General features: G+C 37.0%; 1 protein-coding gene across 2 annotated transcripts in view; it reads right to left on the bottom strand.

The window, feature by feature from the left end:
- Window positions 1-1,201: 1,201 nt before the first annotated feature.
- The window catches only part of LOC145978396 (L-xylulose reductase), a 24,850-nt gene continuing 5,207 nt past the window's right edge, over window positions 1,202-20,844 (bottom strand). Inside the window, exons 1-6 of one of the 2 annotated variants that reach the window (XM_083111012.1) lie at window positions 18,933-19,132; window positions 17,539-17,791; window positions 14,060-14,165; window positions 7,720-7,821; window positions 6,100-6,217; window positions 1,203-3,789 (exon numbers count right to left, since the gene is read on the bottom strand). In XM_083111012.1, the coding sequence (XP_082967138.1) occupies window positions 3,686-3,789; window positions 6,100-6,217; window positions 7,720-7,821; window positions 14,060-14,165; window positions 17,539-17,791; window positions 18,933-18,984 (735 nt within the window). In that variant the 5' untranslated portion in view covers window positions 18,985-19,132 and the 3' untranslated portion in view covers window positions 1,203-3,685. Of the gene's footprint in view, window positions 3,790-6,099; window positions 6,218-7,719; window positions 7,822-14,059; window positions 14,166-17,538; window positions 17,792-18,932; window positions 19,133-20,844 lie in introns of those variants that run through there. The other variant, XM_083111013.1, reaches the window with a different exon arrangement.

The raw sequence follows: 20,844 nt of genomic DNA, 5'->3' as shown, positions 1-20,844 counted from the left end.
AATGACTTTCCATTGAATTGTCTTGCCAATAGAGCAAAATGCTGTAAAATTTTCCTAGATTTGAAGTTCATTCATATTGGTCCCCTGAAAAACAAAATTGAGGCGCTATTGTGTAAAAATGCAGATTATTTCTGTGGGAATTGTGGGACAAAGGGAGAATGAGACAACTAAATCAAGCGAGGAAGACACTTTTCCACGGTAAGATGATTATACGAGGCACGTCCAGAAAGTGCCCCAAGATGGCAGGAGTAGTCAGGGCCGGATGCGCTTGTGGAGGAGGAACACGTAACCATAACCTGGCGCAAGCGCAGTTGTGTGGAGTCTGTGGTGAGAGAAACATGGCTCTGCACATGCTGTCTGCATCAGAGATCCACCGGCAGATGTGTGAAGTGTATGGACAGAATGACATTAGTGAAGGAATTGTCCGAAGATGGTGTAGAAAATGCACAGCAGGCTGCACCAATGTCCACGAGGAACCCATCGTGCTCACACGTGAGAAACTGCACTCACTGGGTGACAGATCTCATGCAGCAGGGAACGGGAGATCTGCGGAAACTGACATGAGAGTTCGGACATTGTAAACTGCCGGTTCTGCAGCATGGCTTGCTTTCCACCAATTTAGGCGTCACCATCACAGGATATCTGACGCAGACAGGTTCTTAGCATGGAGAAACCTGATTACCGCGCATACCTCGCACTCTGCGGGAGACTGCATGCGCACAGCCATGTTTTCCGTACCACAGTTCTCTCACCACTGACTCCACACAACTGTTCTCCAGGTTATGGCTACGTGTTACTTCTCCAATCCTGCGCAAGCACGTCCTGCTCTGACCACTTGTGCCATCTTGGGGCACTTTCGGAACTTACTTTTTGAATGCTCCTCGTAGATAAATTTACGAAGGTCCTAGACTCAATGAAGAAGTAATTTCTTTTTCAGGCCAACATATTGTAGGTTTAGAAAAAGCATATTTCTACTGCAATTTGATTCAGTTCGAAAGTTATAACAAAAATAAAAATAATTCCCACAGTGTATATAATATGAAAAATATTTTTTATTTCTTTGTCAGTGGAACATTTCACACATAACTAACATATACAGTATGTAACATTGTTATTCGTACACATAGAATTTCCGAGGAAAAAATGTCATATCTACTAGTAAATATAATCATTTTCATATGTACCTGGAAATTAATGTTAATGAAGGTTTCACCAACAAATGTCAATAAAAATGTATGCGCAAAGTGTATAAACAGAGCATATAATTTGTGTGAAAAGAGAAAAACGCGCTGTTTCATGCAACATTGTTATTCGTACAGGCAAGAGTTTCAACCTACCTCGCATACAACGTCACCACTATTCGAGCGAATTCGTGCAGTTTGCAACTTCGTAACAAGTTTGAACATGCAGGCGCGCTCACCGTCAATGCTGACGGAATGCTGGCGTAGGTATTGTTGTAGGCCTATCGTCTATCTATCTAATGTGCAAGGTGAAGGAACTTGAATTATAAATTTGGCTCTTAGAGGTTATTCGTTAAGAAAAATAGGACAACAGTCAATAAATCACACTCCTCAGTTCAATACACAGTAAACAAATTTAGAGAGGAAGGTTCAACACAGAATGTGCCGAGAAAACCAAAAGAGAGACGGTTGAATAAACGTGACGAACGCTTTATTTTAAAAAGAGTGCGAGAAAACTCCCGACTAAGTGTTCCTCAGTTACAACCGTTAGTAGAAAATGTTGCTGGCAAGATGATGTCCGATCAAACTCTCCGACGTGCCTTGTGGAAGCATGGATATCATGGCAGAATACCACGAAAGAGGCCGTATGCAAATAAGGTGAATCGCAGGAATAAACTTTCATTCGCGAAAGAGCACATCCACAAGGGCCAGGAATTTTGGGATAGTGTCATATGGTCAGACGAGTCCAAGATTAATATATACGGGTCAGATGGGATAAATAGGGTCTGGAGAAAATCAAATAAAGACAATGATCACATTAACACAGTTCCAATAGTTAAACACGGTGGTGGGCCATTAATGATTTGGGGCTGTATGTCGTCCAAAGGTGTTGGTACCATCCAGTTTATTGATGGTATCATGAATGCATATATCTATTTTGACATATTGAAGAACAATGTAAAACAGAGTGCCCAAAAAATGGACATGTCGCCTATCTACAGATTCCAACAAGACAATGACAGTAAGCATAAGGCGCGAGTTAACATGAATTGGCTAATATGGAATGTGCCCAAACTACTACAAACACCAGCTCAAAGTCCACACTTAAATCCCATTGAGCATTTATGGGCAATTTTGAAGAGGCGAGTCCATAAAGCAGGCGTCAAGTCCAAACAAGTGTTGAAAACTGTTGTGCAAGCCGAGTGGAATAAAATAAGCTCTGAAACATGTCGGAAACTAGTTAATTCTATGAAGAACAGGTGTCAAGCAGTAATTAAAGTCAAAGGATATGCTTCGAAGTATTAGAACTGTCAGTCAATTTGCTGAATATACTTTTTTCTTACCTATATATTATTAAGTGTACGAATAGAAAAGTTGTACAAAAAATGGCATGTTTCTCTTTCAGTTTCATTTAATTTATTATTGTCATTGGTTATACAGAATTTGCGTAATATTTTATGTTCCTAATGATATTAGTTATTGAATTGTAAAGAAACAATTTCAAAAGAGTGTATTTCCTTTCAGATATTAAAGCATTTTCTTTGAAAATCCGTGTGTACGAATAAGAATGTTACATACTGTAGTAACAAAAAATAGGAGTATTCCAGTCATGGTTGCCCATGCAAAATTGAGTTTGAATACATTCTTAATATTTATTATTGTGTTGGTACAAAGTGAAGAGTATACTTATGGTACATATGACATAGGTAATAAAACATGGGAAATATATACTGTCAAATGACATATCAGAAAATGGTTTGGCTGCCATGTGGTGTAATATAAAGAAAACATTGAAACTTCTTTTTCTCATTTTTTCACAATTCAGGGTATTTTTATTATTCACAAAGACAAATTTGCTTGTATGAAAATAATTAGTTATACACTTTAAGAAGTTGACACTGTTTTGAATAATTTCTGTTCTACAAAAGGAAAAAAGCAAGGATTTAACATAACAGTATTACAAAGTTTTTGTTTTATTTTTCACACATTTAAGCATGACTGCAAGATAAATAATAAAAAAACCAGTTAAATTGGGCCCAGATTTTGCATGTATTAACCAAAGTTGACATCTTCAATTCAAATCTTCCATTTGTTGAAATTCTTAATGTGCTTTTTGAAGGAAGGGTGAAAAAAATTGTAGGTACAGATTAGGTACAAAAATTGAGGCAGTAGGGAAAATCAGAAAAAAATTGTTTTGACACTGTTCAAACTTTTTTCTCCTATGTGGTGACAGCAACTTCTTTCCATTTATTTTGGTTATTTTATATTAACCTTTCTAAACAATTCTATTGTAATTCCTTCTGGGCTGGTGAGCTTTGAGATTAAGAGACCATGTATTTTCATTACAGTCTACAGAGGTATACACTACACAAATATTCAATCTAAAACATTTTTTGATTTACACAGCAATTTGTAGAAGCATGCTTTGAAATTGATAATGTACTTCAGAAAGGAATTTTCTATTACAAAGAAGAAATATCTGCTGAGGTTTGAGTCAAATCGATTCAACAGGCAAGAAATCCTCCATCTATTGGCAGTGTTACTCCATTTATCATTGAAGCCTTGTCACTGAGAAGAAACAAAATGGCGTCCACAACTTCTTCCACCTCTGCAAGGAAAAGTACAATGGAATTGTCAAAGTTTCAAAACTCATCATTTCGAATTTCAACAACATGATAAAACTTTCCTATATGCACAGCCATGAACTTAGACATGTGACAGAAGTTTGCACTCTGCCACGTCGGGAGCACAACCCTGTATGTTCGGGGTTTAAGGGAAAGAAAGATAATGTTGGTCGTTGTAATCCATACAATACAAACTGAAACTGGAAAGGTCAGGGATGACACAAAAGTGCCCCGGAGAGAGGTCGCCCCAGCTGCCTATTTTCATGGTCGTGCATGTAAACATATGCAGTGCTCTGTTGACATCACTCAACTGGGACCACCTATTGGAAACTCTGCTCAGGTAAGTCCACCTCTATGGTGGAGTGGTTAGCAAGCACATACTACAATGCCAGGGATCCCTGGTTGCAGGCCCGTAGCCAGTGGGAGGGCTAAGGGGGTTGAAGCCCCCCCTAAATCCTACAAATATCTAATTTAAATAGTGTGTAGTGGTAATTAATTTTACTTCCTTAGCAGAAATAAACATTAGATCGAAAGAAGTTTATTGTAACAAAGGAACCAGGTTGTATTTTTATATTCTACCATTTAATCCAAGGAATAAATGGATCCACAGCTCTCAAAAGTCAAAATGTATAGTTTTCTTTGTTGTACGAGGTCACTCAATATAAACTTCAAGTAAAATTTGGCCCTAACTTTTAAAGCAATGTGTAAAAGTTAAATTAACAAAATACAATAACCATGAATTTCAGTACACTAACTGAACAAAATGTAAGAAAAATAATGGATATTCACTCGTACAGTGGATCGACAAGCAAAGTTTCTCCATTTATATGTATAATAATTATGAATGTTGTTATAATAATAAATTTGGAATTAAAATTGGTTTATTTATAATAACTTATATTTTATTATTGTAAATGACAATTATAACCATGGTAATAATTATTATTGTCATTATAATTTCTATTAATGTAGTGATCAGCCCCTTCTACAAATATCTGGCGATGCCTGTGCTGACAAGAGATGAGCCCCACCGAAATAAAATCCTGGCTACGGGCCTGCCTGTTTGAATCCCAGGCTGAGCATAAGTGTACTTTCATCAATTTCATCATATTACTCATCTTGCGATTAGCCAAAAGTGGCAGAAAAGTGATGCTAAATAACAAAAATCAAATAAAGTGTAGATTGGTGCTTTTATTAATTAAGCCAATGCAACTTTTTAGTTTTGTTAACGTGGTGTATACTCTCCAACATCTGCAGTATACATTGGGCATAATGAAGTGAATATTATCAACCTTCTTCCTTGACAAAGAACATGAATTTATTACATTTTTTTTTACTGTCTGCAATAAGAAATTCAGTAGCTCCCAAGCTTTATAACCAATAACATTCAGAGAACATTTCTCTCAAACAAAATGTCAGAATGTCAAGTACGACAAATATCACAAGGTGAGTGATAAGTTCTAACTCTAAAATTAATTAATGAATATGTAAGTGTTGGCAAAAAAAATCATGTTAGTAACAAACAAACAAAAACAACTCATTTTTATGCAATGATCTTGCATTGATAAAATTTCCAATTCGAAAAAGGAAAGGAAAGCATATTTGGCACGCAAAGGATATATAAAACATTTATTATGTACATTCCAGCTATGCAAAATTTATACATTTCCACAGGTATGTAAGTTATGTATTTGGGTAGGCCAAATGTTTCCTTGGTAGCTCATTGATAAAACACTGGCACAAAATGCTAAGGATCCTGGTTGACCCACAAATTTCACATTTTTTTCTGCAATATTTAGTAAAACATATGTGTATGTTTCGAAGGTTCACAGCATGTTTTAAACAGGCCATTTCTGATATGGGCAAAAGTGAAACTGTCGAAAGTGTCTTAAATCAGTATTTGCCTGAAAAAATAAAAATAATCTTCCATGCCTTTCTGATCCTGGGATTACATAACTTTTTATGTTAACTCTTAAAACAGTGTCAGCGAAGAAAACAACAAAGAAGAAACAATGAATCGCAAATAAAAACAAAGGTAAATAACAATATAAAATAAATATAAGTTGTGTGAGCTTTGAGACTAGCTCGAGAAGCAACATGACGATTTCACACCAAAGCCACAAGCGACAGTCTAAAGCAAAACATTCAGCATGCATGTGTAAACAAGAAACCAAGGGGACGGAATGCATGTCGTTAAGGAAACAACCCAGTTCGAGTTTGTCACTTCGGTCCGAAAGCTCCCTAAGTTGGGAATGCCAAATAAAAACTTCTACAGAAACAAACTTGAAGAATACCTGCAAATCGTCCTAAAGGTATCTTGGCTCGCATAGGATCTGCCTTCTCTGGTTTTGACCATCCTATTTTGCCCATCTCAGTCATAACTACCGTTGGATTTACACAGTTCACTTTTATCTGGGATACAGAAGAAGAAAAATATAAATATTTTATTTTTATATGTGCATTCAGTCCTGCAATTGATCTATCTACTTCAGTTGCCATTGTTGGGAAGCAATAAGTTAATTGTATTTGCCACAGTTACTTATTCATGCAATGCTACATAACGAGTAATGAAATTAAGTTACTTTCTCCACCTTTCAAGAGCAACAAGGAAATTTATGGTTTGCTTAAAAAGAATAATAAAAAAATTTAGGGCTGAACTGATAACGATACTCTCACTGATTCTCACTGATAACTAGTTGTTGTTGTTGTTGAGTTGGTGTTTTAAGTCCACTTTATGCACTATATGGCTAATCTGGACTGGACCTACAGTTTAAAGTGGGATCCGAACCACTTGTGCCTCCACCGGGTATCGAACCCGGGACCCCTTGATTACAAGGCAACGACGATACCACTGGTAACTAGGGAGCAGAAGTTGATGAAATATCATCTTTTTTCTGACACCTCGGACACGATGCCCATTAAATATACACAATATTACACTTCGTCTAGAACCCAAAAAAGGTAATTTTAAAGTGCATTTTTGCCAATTTTCATGTTCTCAGTCATTTCCCCCGATTTTCGGCATTTTCCCGTCACTTTTCGCAATATTCGGTGTATTGTTTCATCATATTTTGTCTCTTCTTTCATTTCGGTAATATTCTTGAGTTTTTTCACCAAGGTGAATTAATGCATTTTACACCAATTCATTCAGTGTATACAACTTTTTAATTAAATTGTTTTAAAATTATTCGGTAGTTTCCTTTTCATATTTTAATTGAATGTGCATGTGGTATCATTTGATGCCTTTTTTTTTTTTTTTTTTTTTGAAAGCCAGATTGCATTTTGTTTGATTTCCTTTTCATTTCAATTTTTAACCTGAAACTAACTAATTTAATGGTCATTTTATGCATCTTCCTCTCCCTACTGATAACGATACCAATGCTTGAAAATCGTAATAATTAAAAGTTATTAAAATATTCATTAACAATAGAGCGTACGTATTCCATTCCACTTGTAATTATATGCATCAATTAACCAAGATTTTTGCTTTAAAATATATAAAAATTACATTAGAATATTAAATTACATGTTGTCATCACAAACTTGTGTTTTTTTCCACACAAAACTGGTACATAATAATAAGAAACTTCAAATTTTTCATAATTTCCGGGATAATTAGAAGAGAGGCATTTTTGTGGAACCCGTGAAAGACCAGAATGACAGAAAGGTAACGGTTGGTATCAGTAAATTAATTTCAACCGACACTTTCAAATACTGATACCACTGGTATCAGCTGATACCGATACAATCATCGATATGCACTGGTATCAGCTCAACCATAAAAAAAATGCTTTTGTTCACAAACACAAGAGCACTAAACACTTTGGCAATGTGGTAGCCCTGTTTTCATTTTAAACATTAGTATAACTATGAGTAGGATGCAGTCAACTGGAAATAAGTTGACAGAAACTTACATTATGGGGTCCCAACTCCAAGGCCATAACACGTGACACCATATCTAGAGCTCCTTTAGTGCCACAGTACACTGTGTGGTCAGCTAGTGCAGCCTGGGATGCCTGAGGAAAAAAACTAAACATTTATTAATCTGTTCTAGGAAGTAGCTGTAGAAAGCATTAGGTGTGTGCAGAGGCGTACGCAAGGGGGGGGGGTTACGGGGTTTAAACCACCCCCCCCCTTGAGCTTGTGAAATATTATGAAAAATGCTGTGGAAAAAAAATTAAATTGCCAATTTTTCACAGTCAAAGATCTGGGACAATAATATTACTATTACTTCTTCTACTACTACTACTACTACTACTAATAATAATAATAATAATAATTTGAATTATTATTTCCATGTAGCATGGAGAAAAGCACAGCATTCCAAACACACGCGTCTTTCAGAGTGATGCCTTGAAAATAAACACGAGTTTCTGAGGTTAGGTTAGGGTAACTATGATTTAAAAGAGAAAAAAGTTGTTTTGTATCTCAGTTGCAACAATGTTCAATACACTGCCGTACGCAGGATTTTTTTTTCAGGAGGGGCTGGAATGGTAAATGTGGATAGCACATGGCTTCGTTTTGGAGGGCAGGATGCATAATAAAATATTTCGTATTTTTGGAGCTTTTTAGTCTATTAAAATTGTATTCAAAGACAAATTTTGATTTTTTAAAGTTCTTAACGGATTTTTATTTGAAAATTCTGATTTTCTCAAAATTTCGGTAGGGGCTGGAACACCATCGGCCATCCCTCTACGTACTCCAGTGTTCAACGAACATGTATTTTTTTTTGTGTGTGAACAATGAGAATTAACTAAATAAAGTTATTGGTACGTTGTAAGAGGCTAATGTATAGACAAAGGCTAGGCGGACAAGAATACAGTCACGAATTCGCCTTCCCATTATATTGTTTACCACAGCTCGTTTGAATGTATCTCTTTAAAATGTCTCACCTTGTTGACTAGACAATTATTCAAACGACAATAAGATTAACTATTGTAAAATGTTTTGTTGGTAAGAACAGCGAGTTAATCCAGATGTGAATTATCGGGGACATTTATGCAGGTAAAAAGTCGGAAAAATTCCAACCAATTTCGGGAATCGAATCCGGATCTCCCGCGTGATATCACTTGTCAGACGCTCTATCGACCAGATCACTGCAGCTCCTTGGATGAGTTCCAAGGATTATTTCAATTTATTGCAATATATTTTCTTGTATTTATGGATCTTCTTCACCCTTGAAATGTCTCACCTCGTTGACCAGACAATTATTTCGTAACAAAGAAACAAAAAAATGCTCGCAGGATTTGCTAAAAATCGAATGACTAGAAAGTAATTTCGTTCTATTGTTTTCATAAATACTATATTTATGTAATCTCTACTACTTAATAGTGGTATTAGTAGTATTATTAGTATTAATTCAGCTAATTAATTAATTATAAGTATTATTAATTAATTGTGATTATTATTATTTAATTAAAGCAGTCGGTAGGTAAGCCAAGGCCCTCACGGGCTGTAGAGCTAAGGGTTATTATTATAATAAAACAATGGCAATGTGAATTTGGAAAAAAAGTTTTAGAAATAACACCGCCCTTGATGAAATCCTGTGTACGCTACTGGGTGTGTGCAATGCACAGTGCAACATTTTACAGGCCAGGAACACCTAACTGATTTTACACAATTTTAACAACAGCAGCTAAAACTATCTCTTGCGCATAGGTGGCAACACTACTTGGCCTGTTATGTCAGTGTCTTGAGAAGCAATCATAATAATCCTGCAATACAATAGGAGGACCTTGATGTTGAGAATAAAGTACAAATAAAAATAGCATTTTTGTTTTATAAATCATTAACATAAAATTTCAAAGGCAAGTGCTGCTTTGCAGTTCAGATAAAGACTACCTAGCCATATCATAAATTCTGTTACAAAGTTAATAATGAACTACAGGCACAGTGAGCAAGCTAATGTATTAATATTTGGATGTTACAAAGGTACAGGCCTTGTCAGCACAGAGCACCAATCACTGTTCACCTCTAGCCTTCACACAGGCCCGAAATCTCTTGAGGCCAGTCATCGATTGCAGCACGCACGGTCTCGAGGGGAAAGTCCGCCACTGCTTTCACAAGAGAACACTTGATACTCACAAGGTTTGTATGCCTCTTCCTACAGACCATGCCCTCCAAAATGGACCACAACCGTAGTCCAATGGGCTGAGGTCGGGGCTGCTGGAGGGCCAATCAGCCGGAGCAATGAAGTCAGGCACATTCCTCTGAAGCCACTCCTGTGTGGTCTTTGCCTTGTGGGCCGGTGCTGAGTCCTGCTGGAAGCTCCACGGCTCATTGTTTCACAAGTGGCTCCAACACTGTCGCTTGGTACACTTTTGCAGACGTTTTCACACCATGTTCACAGAAGTGGAGGTCAGTTGTGCCATTGAACGAAACCCCCCACTAAACCATCACTGAGGGGGGATGATGGCCTCTGAGGATCTGTTTTCACGAGCTTCCTGGGATATCGAGGCATAAACACGGTCATTTTGACGATTGTAAGACTCTTCAATCGTGAAGATTTCTTCGTCCATGAAAAGGATCCTCCTGTGGCCAACATTTGCGTAATGCTGATGGAGTCTTTTTGTTTTCTGCTCCCTCTGGACCTTAAGCTGTGGAGTGAGAAAGTGACCAGTACTTCGCCGATAAGCGCGGAGTCCTAGGTCACTTTGGAGCACACACGACATCGACATTTTCGAAATGTTCATCTCTCGAGCCATCACTGCTTGTTTCCTGACAGGATTTCATCGAATCCGTGCCACCACTGCTTTCACGACCTTCTGGCTCCTCACGCTGCGAGGTCTACCTTTCCTGGGGCGGTCCTCAACTGTCCCTCTGTCACAGTATCTGTCGATGGTCCGATGCACGAACATCCTACTGATATTCAGCTTTTTCAGGGTGTTGAAAATGTCCGATGGTGATTTGCCAACTTTGTGCAGTGCGATTACTGCCACACGGTTCTTGTATACACCCCACTCCATTCGAGTCGCAGTGAAATTCAACTTTCCGCTACCACAGCCAAACACACAATGATACTGGTTGTTGTTTGATCCAACATTGTGGGGTTACTTTGCCAACCAGTGTTGCCATCCCTGCCTGTCACTGCAGCAATAATGTAATTTTCAACTCAGTTTTGTGGGTACTTAATCATGAAGTAAAATGAATAGAAAACAACTGTAAATTATGAATTTTTGGAGTCAACACATTCCAGCACAAGAATATTTAAAACTGACAAATATAACTCAAAACGATTACACATTTCCAGCGTTATATCACTTTTTATTGCATTTTCTTTGTAAACTTTGTGAATCAGGCATTTGTCACAGATATTGGAGTTACTGATTGAAAATAATTTTGTATAACTTGTCTTGAGCTATTTATATGAAAATTATGATAGAATGGGAATGATCGAAGCAAAAAGCTTTTATGACCGTATCAGACCTTTTTCTAGATTTCTAGATTTAATACAAACATTACTACAGTGTATCTTAGCACTTTACGACACCCCTTACATTCTCTTCTGCCAAGAATCCTTGCTGCTTGTGAAACGGTCAGAATGAATCCAGGGATGTTAAAACGAATGCAACTCTGTCATACCTGCATCAACGTGGGGGGCTACCATTTTGAACAACTACCATAAGGTTTTCATCATAGAGTGCTATGATACACTGCAGTAAAGTCTGTATTCAATCTAGAAGCTGCATCTTTCAATTGTCTTATTCCACTGAAAAAGGCAGCCCCAACAAATTTTAGCTCATAACTTTTTAATGACACATTTCCGGACTGGGTTTCCTTATCTCATATTGGTACTTGGCAGGGGCGTGCCGTGACCTTTCGTGATAGGCAAGCGATGGGTTAATATTTCATTTCAGTTAATTATAACAATTTCAAATATAATATAGGCCTACACACATTGGCTGTATATACCGTAAAATCAAATCTTCGCTGCACGGTTTATAAAGAAGAAAAACAGACTCTCGATATACACTTGTAAATTTCAACCATGAAGAAAATAATGATTTACTTGATATTTGAGGGTAACGGTAAATTAAATTACGTTCTTTTTTAACCCTGAAAATAAACATCCTATTAGCATAAAGTTTCGATCTTAAATAAATGGAAGGGTTTCGGTTTCTTAGTTATTTCTTATAAATAGCATACGACTGGTGATCACTGGCTAACTTCATAATGTAATTTGTTGATTACTATAGAGTTTCAAACATGAAATTGTACCGCGTTAGGTGGTGCTACGGATGCACAGAAAATTCTTGAAGTTAGCAACACCTGTGGCCAGTGTGGACGAATTCTTTCCAAAACCCTTGCGAAAGACAGATGCGGTCTTGTTGTTGCTTGCCCTCCGCCTTTTTTCTTCGTAAACGGGGATGGACAGTGTCCATGCAAGAACTGCATAAGTCACTCGAAAAGCAGGAAGAAAGGTGAGCAGTCCTCTTCTTCTAACGTGGTCAGTCATGCCGCATCGCCCAGCGTCGTCAAGGGTGTAGCCGGTTTATGTTTCAAGGCAAAAGAACAGAAAATAGAGGAAATGAAAATTCTGCAATGTAAATATCTTATAGTAAATAAATGCCATTCTAATGTGAATAAAGGCATTGAAAAACATGAACTTAAAATATCAAAAGTGTTTCAATAAACAACGCAAGCGGCGCTTGCCCCACCTTTCCTTACCGCACGCTTCTGGTACTTGGGTCAGTCTCCATCCACCCTGCATGTTTTAATCAAGGTCACAAAAACACCCTGTATATTTCCAATAATGTGTATATACCTGCCATTTGTTAGTGATTGTAATTATCTATCATGTGGTTTAATATGGAATAAAGAAATCCCTCAACAGTGGAAAGAATCCATAATTGTTCCTGTGTTTAAAAAAGGTGATAAAATGAACTGCAATAATTATCGTGGAATTTCTCTACTCCCAACAACATATAAAATATTATCTAACATTCTTTTAAAAAGACTAACGCCATATGCTAATGAAATTATAGGTGATTATCAATGTGGATTTAAACGTAACAGATCAACTACAGATCAGATTTTTCACATCAGACAGACACTTGAACAAAAGTGGGAATATAATCAAAATGTCCATCAGCTATTCATTGATTTCAAAAAAGCATATGATTCGGTCAAAAGAGATAAATTATATAATATATTAGTAGAATTTGGAATACGTAAGAAGCTTGTTAGTATGATAAAAATATGCACCAGTGAAACAGAAAGTAAAATTCGTGTGGGTATTAATATGTCTGAGAAATTTACAATTCATGATGGGTTAAAACAAGGGGATGCATTATCTCCATTGCTCTTTAATTTTGCCTTAGAATATGCTGTAAGGAAGGTAAAAGAAACTAAAGAAGGACTAAAATTAAATGGTGTGACTCAGTTGTTAGCATATGCAGATGATGTAGACTTACTGGGGGATGATGTGAATACAATTAAAAATAATGCTAAAATATTTTTCAAAACTGCTAAAGAGATAGGTTTGGAAGTTAACAAAGAGAAAACTAAATATATGCTTACAGGCCGAAAACAAGTGTTAGGTAATAATCAAAATCTAATTATTGATAACAACTCGTTTGAACCAGTTTCCAAATTAAAATACTTAGGAGTAATATTAACAAATGAAAATTATATTAAACAGGAAATAAAAAGTAGGCTTAATTCAGGAAATGCATGTTACTTCTCTCTTCATAAACTTTTGTCTTCTCATTTAATATCTAAGAAACTAAAAGTTAAAATATACAACACAGTAATTTTGCCTGTAGTATTATATGGATGTGAAACTTGGTCCCTTACATTGAAAGAGGAACATAAATTGAGAGTATTTGAAAATAAAATCTTTAGGAAAATCTTTGGACCTAAAAGGGATGAGGAGACAGGTGAGTGGAGAAGGTTACATAATTTAGAACTACATAATTTGTATTCATGTCCAGATATTATTAGAATAATTAAATCAAGAAGACTTAGGTAGGCAGGCCATGTGGCACGAATGGGAGAGGAAAGAGGAGTTTACAGGATTCTTGTTGGGAAACCTGATGGTAAGAGACTTGTAGGAAGGCCAAGACGAAGATGGAGGGACAACGTTGAGATGGACCTAAGGGAAATCGGTAGGAATGGAAAAGAGTATATAGAACTTGCTCAAGATAGGGAAAGATGGAAGGCCTGTGTTGCTGCAGCCATGAACCTTCGGGTTTAAGAAGGCTAGGGAGTTAGTTAGTTAGTTAGTGGTAGTATTCTTTTTTAACGTCCGCTTACCTGTGATGAAACATTAACAATGGATCCACCAGTCTTTCGCTCGATCATGCCCTGAGCAACAACTTGACTCACATTAATAACAGACTTCACATTGATATTGAATGACCTAGAAAAGAAAAAAAAATACTTATCATCTCCAAATCTTTATCAGAACATGAACAAAAAAATAAAATATTTAACCACCAAGCAAATATGAAATATTATTTACAAATTAATATTTTATAAATTGCATTGTATAAAGCAACACACTTCCCTTGTTAATGTATCTACCTATACATACTTTCATTCATGCAATTACCTTTGAATTTCTGGATTGGAGCAGTGCATAACATCAAAATATACACCACCTCTGCAATAATTTAGAAAATATATAATATTATATCAATATTATATATTTTGGCATAATTTGTGTGATACAGTAATATAAACATTACAAAATTCCAGAACTTTGAACTATGTTCTGTGGTATGTATTTATTACAAATGCAAAGACAGTAAAAAGCTTAACTTTGGACACTTAAACTCCTTTGTACAGAGTGCCTCCCTGATGGCGCAGTGGTAGCAAGCTGTTCATAACTTCTGCACCAGCATACATAAAAATCCATCGCTTAAAAACACACAGGATGTAAGAGAAAAATTAATGAAAATAGTCATGGGCAATTTGCTGAGCAATACTAGTGGATCCCACTGTACAAAAGATGATATAGACAGAAATAGTTGGATATCATCCAAAAGTTGGACGGACATGGGCATCTGACTCTAGATCTTTATAATTTTCCCCTTAGATTGCAATCCTGCTTCTTTGAGAAGCATAATAATTATAGGCTAAACTCCCACCAAAAGCAATTATAGACAAAAATACAGGCTTCACCAGGATTCAAACCTGGATTTCTGAAAGTAAGTCATTTTACCTGCCACGAAATTAGTTTGGTATTGACGCTTGTGAAGCACGTGGCGAAACCGGGTCTACGTCACTGTGGGAGGGTGGATTGCTGGCTTCCGAGCCAATCAAAATCTTCCCAGTGCTTCATCCAAGGTCTGGTTACCTAGCAACAGAATATGTTTATCATGGTGTTGCCGCTTATCGGGCGATTGTTCTTGAGATAAGTTTTCATGTTGTTGGGAGAGGACCTGTTGTTTGTTTGTTGCGTTGCGTTGCTGTGATGTTTTAACCGATCCGTTTGTTTAGTGTTTACTGAATTGAGCATATTCTTTGTTGTATCTAGCATGTTGTTTTAGTGTATTATTTTTTTGTACATAATTTTCTGTGTTCTGCTGGTGTGTGTCCGTGTGCTTGTGAGAAGAATGTCAAACACAGGAGACAATACTCAAGATGACAATGTACCAAAGAGACCATTCACTTAAAGAAAGAAAGCCTTCGGTAAAGGAATTTCTCTCAATGGCTAAATGCGGGAGATGGTTTATTCTGCATGCAAATATTTTGAGCAAGAGAAAAACAATGGGAGGCCCAATCATTTCTGTAAATAGTTCTGGACAGGACTGCTGCTGCTGCTGTCAGCGTGTCTAAGAACACTATCGTTAACATAGGGGAAAAAAATATAATGTGGTGGAAATAAATCAATGCGAGGCTTCAATATTGGAAACCCCAGGAAAGAAAAGGAATATCAGTAATTGTGTGACAAATTTAGATACCTTTCAGCAAGACGCTACTCATTGCCATATTTACTCTTATTATAGGAGGAAAGATCATTCCACAGTTGGGATACTGCACGTTTCGTTGAAAGATTCGAGACTTTTTCAAAGTGGGGAAACATCTTTAAGGACAATCATAAAATCTCTGGGATTCTCATACAAAAAAATAATGAATTCAAAACACTGATGGAGAAACCATACATTTCTGCATGGTGATGTAGATTCCTCAGGGAAATTACGAAGCACAATTTTATCTTATGTTATATATCTTGTGTAACTGACTTGTCTTATCTTTCTTTTAGCCATATTTTAAACAAATGCATATAATGTAAAGTATGGAGGCATATGGGGATGTGGAGGTAGGGCTCCACACACTCTCGACCTCAACCTAGACCATATTATGAAGGTGATGTGGTTCACCGACCACCTTTACCCCAGTTTTGCTCCAGGTACTCACTTAGGCTGAGCCGACCCCGGAGCTGTTTGGGATATTTGAAAAAACCACCGTGGGTCTCCTGCGTGAAAGTCAGATGCCCCACCAACTGGACTTTTGTGCACTTCAGTTGCGGTATAATTGAAAGATGGGCAGACTTTAACGGCGACTTCGGAAAGAAATGGTTATTGCAAGTGTATATATTTAATATTTTCAGAATGGATTGAAAAGGTAACCTGTAAACAATGCTCGTTTCGTTAATTCGTTCATTTTGTAAGGGAGATGGAAATGAAGAGAGAAAACAATAATGCATTCATCATTGTTATTCAGTTTTTCTCGAAAAACAATAACACATTTCATCATTGTTGTTCCTTTTCATAACACGTTTTCCTCGACACAGCATCAGATGGCTGCACTGCGTACCATGCCGTACCGCACAATATGGCAACACCTTGATGCGTGTTCCTTCAGCTCTCAATACCAAACTAATTTTGTGGCAGGTTATAGTCTACTATTTGATCAGCTGGGCCAACCCTGGCTGTTTCTCAATTTTGTTGTACCCCAATGAGGATTGCCTTAACCAGCCATACTATTGGTTTGGTAGAACAATGACACTGTATGCCAGCTGAAGGGGGAAGTGGGAAATAATTTGCATCAAGCACCCACACCTGCTTATTATCACTCTGTTGAACCATACAAACATCCCCCACCTGACTTGGCCTAACCTGTTGTCCTTCCTAGCAGAAAACATACAGCATTGTTACTTTCTTCTGCCACACCAACATTGGGGCAAGCCAGGCCAGATGTACAATGGGATCCATAAGTACTTCTCAGCAAATTGTCCATGACTATTTTCGTTGCTTTTTATCATCATCCTATGTATTTTTAAGGACTGTATTTTTACTTATAGTGGTTCAGAGGTTGTAAGCAGATTGTTTGGTGTTTTGTGTCAGTTCTTGAAGCTCTCACTGTATAAGACAAGGTGAGTAAATGTGGTGATGGACAATTTGCTTGGTAATACTTATGGATCCCACAGCACAAACCCCTACCACATAAAGACTTTGCAAAATGAACTTCTTTGACAATTCAAAGAACTGAGGCTTAAACTACAAAGTGGCAACAGTGTGTGTATACTTCTCTGGTTTCTACTTATTCCTTGCCATCTAGCAGACAATGTTTTCCTAATTTCTGACTGGCACAGGAGCAGTCAAGCCATTACTAGCATAGGAAGAACAACAGATTGGAGCAAATATGGTTTATGAATCTGCCTTTGAAGCACTGCAGACAGCTAGATTTGAGTTTACAACAAGCTTGCATTTTTTGCTAGATTTCTGTGATGGTATATCTCACAACTGTGCCACAATGTAATAGAATTCAGAATTTTCTTCACCTACTTGTCAAAATTTTCAGGCTTCACTTCCATAAATGGTTCCAAAATAGCTGCAGCAGCATTGTTCACCAAGCAGTCAATTGGCCCGATTTCTTTAATGACAGCTCTGCTGGCATCCCAGTTCTCTAAATCAACTTGTACAGTTTTGATGCTCTTCTCTTCTGCAGCAAGACTGTCCAAATGCTTTTGTGTTCTTGACAGTGCTATTACTTCTGCTCCACATTTTGCTAGCTTCTTAGCCAAAGCACGTCCAATGCCTGTATGAAGAAAGGTTTAACTATTAAACAGCAATCTTACTGTACAACTCAACACTGAAAAGAAGCAAGAACCTTAGATCTGTGAGACAATTCAGTAATATAATATTCACAGAGTGTGAAAATATGTGGACAAGATATGAATTCATTGCTAACTTGGTTGATGTTCTGACATGAAATTTCAATCATGGTAAAATGCCACACGTCTCCAACGAATCAAACTTGTCTTGTCTGCATGGTAGTCTGAAACCCATTAAACTGTAGTGAATCTGTAAATAAAAAAACCTTACAAACCTCCTATAGAAGTCTTTTAAGAAAACGGAAAAAGAAAAAAATATCTAACAAATACTACCAGAAAATAAATTGCATAGTGCAAGGGTCATTAAGGAAAGTCTAAACATACCAAAAAAGATCATCTCTGATAAGCATTGAGATATTAGAATTTCTCCCTGTGAAGAGTTCTCATAACCATTATCAATTTTATTATAATACACATATTATACTTTATGTTACCCAGTATCATCATGCATTGCAGTATCAATTATGTCTTAATTGTCTTAACATGTGTATTTAGTGAAGTGATGCCAAGTGTACTATATTTATATATTGTAGATAGTTTCCCATTTGACGGATTTGACGCTCTTATTTATATTCCAATCTTATTTTGTGATATCAAGGTCGAAGCATGGTCGAAGGTAACTTTATATTTTGCTTTCTACAAAGTCTCTAAAAAATCAAGTGTGTGTAATTATAATTAGCATGCTCTATTGAAATTTATATCACTAGTTGTTCTATAAACTTGTATGAACGCGTGTGTGATGGGGGGGGGGGGAGAGCGAGCGAACTAACAGTTTACTTTAAGATGGATTTAAAATGTCAAGCTATTTTTAGGATTATTATACACAGAAATATGGAACAATCCTGAATTACTTCGGCGATATTACCTGGGTTAAATTTTCAATGGTCACTAGCCTAGCCAGCCACAGACACACCTACCAAGCTGAATAATGAGTTTGCTACACTTGTACATTTGCCCTTCAAGGTTAATTTGACTGCTCTCCCTCGCTCTCTCCATAGCCGGCTCATGTGTTCCTATTCTTCTTGAACACGATATTCATTGTACTTGCAATAAAATGTTTCTTACCTTGTCCTGCTCCTGTTACAAGCACACGCTTCCCCACAAAACTTATTTCCATTTTTTCCTTCTTGAAAAAGTACGCGCCAAAAAGGAAGTGCCAACAGAACGAGAAGACACGACCACGTCACAGCAGTGAGGAAGGATTAGAATAGGAATGTGCTGATAGGAGACGACCTTGGAATTTTATGGTAATGGAATATCCAGACTGAACTCAGTGCTGCGGACTGCATACTAAAGTTACTGTTGTTTAATGTTTAATCTTCGTCTTATAGGTTGTTCAAAGATAACAAAATTGCATTCAGGGGTCATTTTAAGGCGGGGTTTTACTTTGTTTTTTGCAAAGTTCTTTGGCCGAGTCTGCTGCCACGCACGTGTCAGCAGTAAGAATAAGCGTCAAATTTGCTCCTGCCACGTAATTCGTCTGCTAAGAGGATGTTACAAATCTTAAGAACAGATGAAGACGAGAAAAATGCAAGTTTATGATTAATGGGAATGAATATACAGGTCATTTAGAAGCTTTTTCTTTAGATAGCATTTAGCGATATTATTTTAATGCTAACGGAACCTAACCTAACTACGAGAGCATGTAGGTTTATTATTAGAAGAATGCTAAGGGACCTAATCTTAAAACATTTATGTGAAAGTAATCGCTACAACTTCACAGTATGTGTTACAGACGTAATTGCATACATAGCATGATTAAATCACGATAAAACAAAGACCGAGTTTGCTGCCACGCGCATCTCTCTTGAGGTTCCAGCAGAAAAAGAACGTGGCAGCAGACACTACCAAGTTCTTTACTGTTTTCATTTGAAAATTTTGATTTTATCAAGATTTCGGGAGGGGTTGTAACCCAATCAGTTCCCTTCTGCGTACGCCAGTGGATGCAACAAATTGACGAATCTTAAGATGAAAATGAGTTTAATCAACCACGAACTGTGAACCCATGTAGCTCTGAATAGTTTTGTATATGTATTATTTTCATTTTACGTCGGTTGTCTCTTTCTTTAGGTTGATCGTGACGATGAAAATAAATTATTATCGATTATATGAAATTTATGAACGACAGTGACGGCGCCAGAAAAGAAGGATGGGGAGGCAGATGGAGGGCAGGAATAGTTCTCGAGGGGGCGGTCACATTTAGTAGGCACCTAATTACCACACCAAAATGCATATTTGGGCTCGAAAATAAACAAACAATAAAAAAGAAGCATTTATTTAGTTTTTCTTGTTTGATGGGGTCAACCGGGAGAGGTGTTCGACCCCTGTCCTCTCTGGCGCCGCTTCTGATGATGAATAAATATAGAATTCGAATAACGGACTACAAATTTAGTTCACCTCCCCGTTTTGGGGATCATTAAAATAAGAAACGGTTTAATGCTACATGTCAGCAGTGATTAACTTATTATTATAACAAAGAGATGTGCTGCTAGCTAAAGAAAACTGGGGAATTTTCACGTCCCGCCTGCAGTCAGAAGAAAGGTCGAAACGGGCACTTAAAAGATAGGACCGTTCCAATTGGGTGGGACGTCTGGTAGACTTGATGGCTTTATTTTAGACATCAAAAGAGAGGTGGACAAAGGCGCCGACTTGAGGGGAGTGCAAGACCCTTTCTGCCCCCTCCCAATATTTCAGAAGCAGGGGCCTTACCCACTCAACGTTCAAAATGCACTTGCAGACAAATATATTATAAGAAATAAAGTTGTCCGAAGACGTGAAGTCCCCATTCTGTTTATATATATATATATATATATATATATATATATATATATATATATATATTAGAAATGAGGTTATAATGTCAACAACATTTATCAGTAACTTCTGGCTAAGAGCCTGGTGATTTGTTCATTTGCTCCCTAACACCTTGTTCTAAGTTTACAGAAAGTATTAAAGTTAAGTATTTTAATAGTATATT

Source organism: Lepisma saccharinum, chromosome 24 (assembly GCF_977018435.1).
Source record: "Lepisma saccharinum chromosome 24, izLepSacc3.1, whole genome shotgun sequence".
Classification (NCBI taxonomy): domain Eukaryota; kingdom Metazoa; phylum Arthropoda; class Insecta; order Zygentoma; family Lepismatidae; genus Lepisma; species Lepisma saccharinum.
This window is presented reverse-complemented; position numbering and strand designations above follow the sequence as displayed.